The 9,361-nt window shown below is 32.9% G+C and overlaps 1 protein-coding gene across 2 annotated transcripts in view; it reads left to right on the forward strand.

Annotated features, from left to right (window-relative positions):
• Window positions 1-3,784, forward strand: part of LOC139498744 (sushi, von Willebrand factor type A, EGF and pentraxin domain-containing protein 1-like) — a 49,518-nt gene extending 45,734 nt beyond the window's left edge. For both annotated transcript variants that reach the window (XM_071287283.1, XM_071287291.1), the window contains exons 32-35: window positions 1,191-1,286; window positions 1,721-1,816; window positions 2,107-2,203; window positions 3,094-3,784. In XM_071287283.1, the coding sequence (XP_071143384.1) occupies window positions 1,191-1,286; window positions 1,721-1,816; window positions 2,107-2,203; window positions 3,094-3,397 (593 nt within the window). In that variant the 3' untranslated portion in view covers window positions 3,398-3,784. The remainder of the gene's footprint in view (window positions 1-1,190; window positions 1,287-1,720; window positions 1,817-2,106; window positions 2,204-3,093) is intronic.
• The last annotated feature ends 5,577 nt before the right edge of the window (window positions 3,785-9,361 follow it).

Below are 9,361 nucleotides of genomic sequence, written 5' to 3' on the forward strand. Positions count from 1 at the left end.
ACATACTATGATTGTGAACAAATTAAACTTAAACTTTAGCGATTTATAGTCAACACAATAGGGGTTCAGTTATGGTAAAACTCAGCATTCAACGATAGTTTTTACGTTCTTTATTCTTTGTGAAAATCTGCATATTCATTGCGTTGTCTATTGTTGTTGTTTATCTTTATTTGTATGCCTATATTTTTTTTCGAATGAGTCGTTAGTGGTGTCGTGTCGTCTATCTGTTGTACTGTTCATTTTAAGAGATTGTTGCTATGCATGAATGTATTGTTGAATAATAAATTTTATTTCGCAAAGAAGGGTACATGTACAGAAAAAAAATATGCAGGCTAACGAAAATGAATAAAAATGTTTGAATCCAGTTATTATGTTAACACTAAAATCAAAAAGTTTCACAAATTTATTAATCTTTTTGTCCAAAAAAATCTCAATTATTGTTATTCCAATGTCCATACTTGCATTACTATGAATTCAAAGAAGTACTGCGTGCATTTATTATTGTGATTTTTGATTTTTGCAAAAGGATCAAATCGCATGTACGTTGGAAGCAGATTTGGCATGACTTACTGTATAATCCAAGTTGTAACAGTGTTTTATTGTCATTTTTCGAACTTATTATTGCCTAAGAAATTATTAAACATGTTGTTTTCAATTTTATACATCACTGGGTCGATACCTCTGCTGGTGGACTATCAGTCCCCGAGGGTATCATCAGCTCAGTAGTCAGTACTGACATGATTTAACAAACTTTACTGAAATTGTCCGTTTTTAAATTTTTAAGAAACTAAGGTTTCAACTCCCTCAGGCAAAGTTGGCTTTAGATGAATTTGGCTATTTATTTAATGTATTTTTGACATAAAGCTCTTCAACGGTTTCGGTACTTATACATCTTCGGATTTCAAATGTTTGGCTTTGAGCGTTCCTGATGAAGGTAAATCCAGAAACGCGCCTCGGACGCAAGAAATTATTAAACGTGCTGTTTTCAATTTTTTCTCAATAGCTAACATTAGACATAAACTTGTGTTGTAACTTTCAACAGGGGATGCACTCCTGCTGACGTGTATACTTCGGGTTCTTCGTATTTATTCTTCTTAAACAGAAGAAAAAATAATGAAAAGTGTGTTTACACATACATGTATATATGTATAACAAACAGGAGGGTTATAGACACTTTTCGTTTGTTTCAGTACCATGCAAAGGAGGTTGTTACAATGGTGGCATGTGTCTTGGATTATATGGTTGTAAATGTCCGGCTGGATTTGGAGGGAAATACTGTGAGAGAGGTAAGAAATATGTTACTGAGCCTGGCGCATGCATGCCGTCCGAACGGTTTCTGGGTAAAATATTTCGGTGTTTATTTGCATTTGAAATAAGCTAAATACCATTTTTTAAGTTAGCAGCTGATAAAGTTGAAAGGAATATATTGGAGAACGAGAGAACTGAGATGTTTTATTTGCATTAAATGTGCATAAACACTTCTTAACACGACAACAAATTCAGCATTGCTCATGTCACAGTTCGTGTCATCTTTAGTAAAAATAGAACTTAAAACAATGACCCAAACTAGGTCTACTTACAAATGGTTGGCATGATAATTGTGATAATTGTAAACTTCAAATTGAGATTTTCTCATCAAAGTATTTTGTTTAAAAATGTAGTAGAAAATTACTATTACAAAGAAGTTTAGTCTAATGAACATACGTCTGTATTTTTGTAGCTTACTGCATACTTCCTTGTCTAAATGGTGGAACCTGTATTTCTCCTTACCTGTGTTCCTGTCTGCCCGGGTACCGGGGGTCACGCTGCCAATCACGTATGTATACTTCCTTAATGGTGATGTAGATCATAGATTTTTTTTTCAAAGTCAAAGCGGGAATTATTGATTATTCAGGACATTTCCTTTAACTTTAATTCTTTATGGTTGTTTGTTTTTGATTGCTTTTAGTACAATGAAATTAGTTACATTTTTGTAATGCATAACATCTATGTTTAAAAAATAAAAACAGGAACATAATTCCCAGAGATGTCATATGCTGACTTTTAGCGTACACTATGATATTTTGAATATATATTTCTCGATATTTAAAAAAAAATTAATTTCAGCTATTTGTGATCGACCATGTCAGTATGGTGGAACGTGCATTAAGCCTAACATGTGTCACTGCAAGCATGGATTCAAGAAACCTTTCTGTGATCACCCGTAAGTACCCCCGCGAACTTTGATATGTCCACATGGCATTAAGCCTGACGTGTGCCACTGTAAGCATGGATTCAAGAAACATTTCTGTAATCACCCGAAAGTACCCCCCCCCCCCGCGAACTTTGATATGTCCACATGGCATTAAGCCTAACATGTGTCACAGCAAGCATGGATTTCAGAAACCTTTCTGTGAATACCCGTAAGTACCCCCGCGATTTGTCCACATGGCATAACATAGTTTATCTCAAATGTGGAACAATAATTAATCATTCAGTCTGGTAAAATTTGATGAAACAACTCGAAAGACGTATTGATGACGTTGATTTTTGGCATCCTTCCTGCTCTTCGATTACCACAGAATAGGGCTGTGCTTATTACGATTGCTTCCATATAACACATTTCTAAACGACAGAAAATGAAACTTTTTAAAGCTTGCATTCGTACTTTGACTGATATGGTATATAAAGCGACAGGTCTATACCTATTTCAAGTTGTTGGAACTGCTTAATTGGGAAGTCTGCCTTGACAGAGCCTCTATTGTTGATTAACAAATTGGATAAGCCTCTCGTTCTGATTTTTTTAATCTAGTAAACAGAAAACATTATTTTATAAGGTTTTGTAAAGTCTATCATTTTATTCCAAATCATATTCCATGTAATCCCGAGTCGCATTTCCATCATATATATATTTATTAAAAGGTGTAATTATTATCATTTTAAAGAGACAAAAAAAAACATCACGAAAGAACAAAAAAAAAACAAGAAAAACAAAAGCAAACAAACAAAAAGAAAGAAAACAAATAATTTAATGTTATATATATTTATTTTTAATATTCGTAATAAATCAAACCATCATAAAGATAATGTATACATTTCAATTTTCTACTCTAGGAATACAAGGTCCTTACCATCCCTTCTACCTCCTATATTATTACATACTTCTCCGCCAATATCAGAGCTATCGAGGACAGTAGACGAAAACTTGGGAACAACGCATCACAGGGTGGAAATGACAACAATATCAACTACGGAATCTTCAACAACACTGAGACCAACAGGAAGCCGCGAGACAACATCAAAACCAACAAGAAGCCGTGGGACAACATCGAGACCAACAGGAAGCCGCGAGACAACACTGAGACCAGCATATTTAGATTACATTGACTATGAGTTCCGGGTACCAGATCCTAATTAACTCATTTTTGATGTGTATGATCGGATGAATGTCATTTTTAAATATGTGTCGAGTCGAGGATAGTATATAATAAGTTTAGTGTAAACCTTTCATCCGTATTCTGTTATTAAATAATGTTGTTCTTTAAAACAGTTACTACTTAAAATAAGTTCAAATTTGAATAGTTGCATTTTGGTTTGTGAACCAAAGACTAGGAGAGTTATAATAACTTATGTGCAACCATTTTTGAGGTCAAAATACTGTAATAAAAAGCTTTAACTTGGGTCAGTCTCGCAATTTTTGTTTGTAATAGAAGATAGATGTACAAGTGTTTTTTGTTTCGTGTTGAAGGTATCAGTGTGTCTTTGAGATGAAAAAAAAAACAGCAATAAAAGCGTTGTTCCTTTGCTTTTTGTTGGTTTTTATTGTGCATGAACTGATTATGTGTTATGGATGGATGCTTCATATCACGTGTTCGTCTAATGGTATTGCAAAATTAATTAGCAGAACAACATTTATCTACCTAAAAATTTCCGAAAAATCGGACGACCTATTTTGGAGTTGATGTGCTACAATATCATGAATTAGTACTTGGAAATTAAAGTATGTAGCTTCGCATATATTTCATCGATGCCATTTATAAAATTCTTATATATAAATTGATTTAACACTAATTAAGTTAAAAATGCATAAACTATTACTGTTGATCATTGTTCACTGTTGAAATGAAAAAAAGAGCATATTTGGAGATATTGAGAAAGCAAATTAATACAATATGGTTAATTTGATGTTAGAATGGAAATTTTTGTCCTCGAAATGTTGTCGTGGTCTGTATTTTCCATGAAGAAAGGGGTAGAAGATACCAAAACAGAAAGTTGAAGAAAATACTAAGACCGCCAATATAATCGGGGAAAAAGTTGCATCCAGTGATGTCAAAATTAATTAAGACAAGGAAACGAGGCTGCTGTAACGACACATATATAAAATATCTCCATATTGGTCAATCCAATGATCATGTAGATATGTACGCCATATGCTGAAATGCTACTTCACAGGAACGTGCAATTCAACAGCCATTACTGCATAAGTCTCCTGTGACTCTTGTGTTAAAACAATTCAACAGCCATTACTGCATAAGCCTCCTGTAACTCTTGTGTTAAAACAATTCAACAGCCTTTACTGCATAAGCCTCCTGTAACTCTTGTGTTAAAACAATTTAACAGCCATTACTGCATAAGTCTCATGTGACTCTTGTGTTAAAACAATTCATATTTATATGTAAAACAATACAAAACAAAATTGATTTAACCTGGAATTTCCTAAATACTTTGATACGTTTTTACAGTTTCAAATGGTTGTAAAGGTTTGACATGATCACATTGTTACTATGAATCCTTTTAAAGAGTGCTTCGCTTCGGTCAACGCTGTTACTTCACAAAAAAGTTTTACAGCAAAATGATGAACTTCAGATTAAATACGTTATCAAATCATGGTTTTTGTTATAACATAATCACATTGCAGGTAATCGTTACAGCAGTTTGTCACTTGTAAATATTATGAATCAAGTATCATCATGAATAACAAATAATAAAGTATCATCATGAATAACAAATAATAAAGTATCATCATGAATAACAAATAATAAAGTATCATCATGAATAACAAATAATAAATAAAGAATAAATATCTTTTAAAAGTCAAATATTGATTATTAGTTGAACAATATATATACAATAAAACATATGTAATATTTAAAATAATCAACACCCCGCCAGACAAATTGGCTTTTTGTACATAAGTAAGGCCGTTAGTTTTCTCGTTTAAATAGTTTTACATTGTCGTTTCGGGGCCTTTTATAGCTGAATACGCGATATGGGTTTTGCTCATTGTTAAAGGCCGTACGGTGACCTATAGTTGTTAACTTCTGTGTCATTTGGTCTCTTGTGGAGAGTTTTCTCATTGGCAATCAAATCTTTTTATATTATGAGTCACTGTAAAAATATTTCACAAAGTTGTTTACATTTATTCTAACATCATTTCAAAACGCTAAATGTTAAATGTTAAATAAAAGTGATTAAGAGAATTTACATAACAAAAGTTAGAGAATAGTTAAATATCATGATCTTACTAAAGATATAGTCCATGGTTAAAGGCCACTGTTGAATAAGATACGAGAAAGAGGTCAATTTTAAATTAATATTTATAAATGATATTTACGACGACGTAGACATACATTCGTGCAACCTACTGTTTGATGATCATCATTTTGTTTTATAAAAAATGTGTCATGGTATACATGCAGCTTTCATTTTTTTTACCATCATGGATATCAAGAGGTCAACAAAGACGGGTTTTTTTCTTCTAAAATCATTAGAGATATAGAGTAAATCTGCACTAGTTTCTGCCTAACTGAAGAAATTCATATAATTATGTTCAAATGTTTTTTTGTAAATTCAGAAAATTCATTTTTTTTTCTATTCGTTTGTATTTGGTGAAACATAATTGTTTAGAAATGTTATTGTAATTGGAACATGTTTAATATTTCACGATGTTATGCATCAAAGGCGAAAAAAGGCTTTTGATTTTGAAATGCCCCTCCTATATAAATGCAACAGTAGTATACCGCTGTTCGAAAGTCATAAATCGATTGAGAGAAAAACAAATCCGGGTTACAAACTCACACCGAGGGAAATACGTCAACTATTAGAGGAAAACAACGAAACAACAGAAACACTGAAGTGCAACAAAAAACAGAAACGAACAATAAGATAACAACTGCCATTTTCTTGACTTGGTACAGGACATTTTACGAAATGTGGCTAGCCAAACCTCGGGCTTTTATGACAGTGTTGAATGTAGCACTAAAATGACAACATTACATGACAGGACTAAAATACAATTAAATGCAAGAACATTCAGTTGATTTGTTTTTAAGGTTAAAGAACGATTCAAATCGATAAGTTTTCAAACCAGTGGCAATTTGCAATAAGATTACGGAGAGACATTTGACATTATATTGAGATAGAGCTGGCAACAATTCAGTCTTTCTATATATTTTTCCACAAGGAAGACACAGGTTCACGATTAAGATCTGTATATAGTTACACTAATGTTTTATGCAACACCTTTGTTATTTGAGCTCTCGGACAAGTGAACGTGTACTTAATTTTCAAGGTACATGGTCAGATTATCATAATCATATACTACATTTTCTTCCGGCTTAAGTTGAAAATTAAAAATAAACTAAAATGATTAGGATAAGTTATCAGGCTTATTACTCATGCGACATCGTCTCTTAGACTTATCTAACCCGACAGGTAAAATGTAATAAATGCGGCGGCAAAATACGGAACTCATTTGCTCCAGTTCATCTGTACATAAATTTAATCTATCATAAATAATAATCATACATAAATTCAGGCCAGTACCTTAGAAGTATAATTCATAAAAAATACTATAATAAATGGTACAAGTGTTGCTTTAAAAAATAGTGAAAGTTTGAGTAACTGTATACAATAAAAAAAAAAGTATAAGAACATAGGTTCGGAGATGTTTCATATTGAAGAGGGAAACCTAGAAAGACATTTTTTTAAATGTATTAGACAAAACTCAGTCAAAAAGTCAAAAGAGTTTCATGAAAGTTTTATGAAGTTTGAATCGTAACAATTAATGATGAAGATTTTAAGTAGCAGTCCTTTGTTAATTTGTGTATTATATATCATTGTCATAATGACATTTTTCTTAGTTTCTTCTGTTACCTTTTCCAACACCGGACTTTTAAACTGAGTTTGACTGTAAGTTTTGTTGTTTGTTTGTTTATTCTATATTGGATAGAGGTATATGGGATGGTTGAGATCTCACAAAACATGTTTAACCCCGCCGCATTATTGTGCCTGTCCCAATCCTCTGGCCTTTGTTAGTCTGTATGTTGTTTTTTTTTTTTTTTTTTTTTTTTGATCATTTATATATTTCGGAGTTGACTGTGAGGTTTAGTTTCTCTGAAATAGTACACATTTTTGTGTATTGACCAGCTGAAGCCCGCCTTTGGGTGAGGTGTTTTCTCGCTGTGTTGCAGACCCATGAGTAGACTAGAGCTGTTTTCTGGTCTTTGGTCGGGTTGTTGTCTCTTTGACATATTCCCTGTTTCCATGCTCAATTCTATTTGTTGTGGTAAATGATACTTTGAATGGCATCGCGGTTTCAAGTTGGTTGTGATGCTGACAGAAAATGTCTTCTTAAATTAGTGCTAATGTATACTTTATTTTGGCTCAAATTATACTATTATATACTTCATTCTAAATATTGGTTCAAATGTAGCATTGACGAAAATTGGCTATGGTGCTAAATGAAGCCTTTTTGGTGCAAACGGATTTCTCCCAAAATTAAGATGTCATGAATTGTAATGAAGTGTCCAGCTGATAAAAAATTGCTATACCAATAATACAAAGAAGATAGCTACGTCGTATAGCGAAATGCCCGCGTGCTATTTAAGTGAGGAATTGTGTGTCACAATATGTTTTTGTGGTACAACAGTCAAAATATGGTATAAATCCCAAACAACTGTAATTAAAATGTTCAATTCAAAATAACAGTAGTGGTCATTTATTTACGACGGCAAACCACCTTACCCATATGACAATATTAAAATAAAAAATTGGAAGTCCCATTACTCCCGTAAAAGTATTGTGGTATAATATGGTCAACTATCATGCATGACGGCAAACTATCCGACCAAGTATGAGAGCTGCATGGAAAATAATCTCAAAGGAGTTATGTTTGCAAGGTGTTATAAGACATATACTGAATAATACTATCAATAACTACAATCAAAATGGTCGAATCAAAATGGCGGTACAATTTGGTCAACTACACACGATAGCAAGCGATCGTGTCAAGTATGGAAGCCTCATGTTTAAGGGACTCAGAGGACTTGGCAGAAATACGACAACTTAGTTAAGTTATGGAAATAATTCATCCAGGTTACTCAGTTCAGATGGCCTTAAACCAAACAAAATAGATTTCAGTGCATCTCGTGTATATGTGAGCGCATATACCTAATCTTATATAACAAACTGCTATATATAGGTTACTATCCATAGTAATACATATAAAAAGTGTTATCGTGGGGAAAATATTTGTGACCTTTCTTTGATACGGTATTGTAGTCTACTTATTGTAAACCACATCGGTAATCTCGTGGTAGCGTCCTGTCTCGACTGCGGGTGGTCACGAGTTTGATCCTCTGCCGGTCCAAACAAAAGATTCAAAAATGGCTGAGCAAACGCGTGATGACCTTGAGTCAGAAAATGTGACATTTCTTAACGTGGTCTGTTACCTTATAAAATCCGGTTCAGAATGTCGGTCTAATATAAAGTAGGGTTCATATTTATATCACGTTAACATGTTATTGTCCTGAATATGCATAAAATTTGCCATAGACATAAACAGCCATCAACCATTATACTCATCATCTATTGTTGTGCTTTTTGTTCCACGGATTGAGACATATGTTAATTTATATGCATTGTCTAGGATTTAATACACACAAAACTTACTTTCTAACCTATAACATGTACATATGCACCTGGCCAAAGTAAAAATAAAACACTTATGAAGGGTTGTTAGTGTTTCTATATAATGTCCACATTTATTGTGTTGGGTTGATTGTATTATTTGGTTGTTGTTTTTTTTTCATATCCCATCTTTTTTTATTTTCAATTATATTCACATTCAGTTTACCACAGTTCTCTTTTTCTTCCTATCGGGGTGCGTTATACATGTACATAAAAGTCAAATATATAATTCCTGCTTTCTAATCGCATTACGGAATCCTCTAGAGCTCGGAGTAAAACACAAAAAAAAAAAAACCTAAAAGATAAATGTTAGTACTAACATACATAACATAATATGCGTTCGAAGGAAAACCAGAAAGCGTATACTTTTTGTTCAAATAATAAGAGTCGAGTTTAAGATGGGACTTGTAAT

The sequence above is a fragment of the Mytilus edulis genome, chromosome 1, assembly GCF_963676685.1.
Source record: "Mytilus edulis chromosome 1, xbMytEdul2.2, whole genome shotgun sequence".
Taxonomy (NCBI): domain Eukaryota; kingdom Metazoa; phylum Mollusca; class Bivalvia; order Mytilida; family Mytilidae; genus Mytilus; species Mytilus edulis.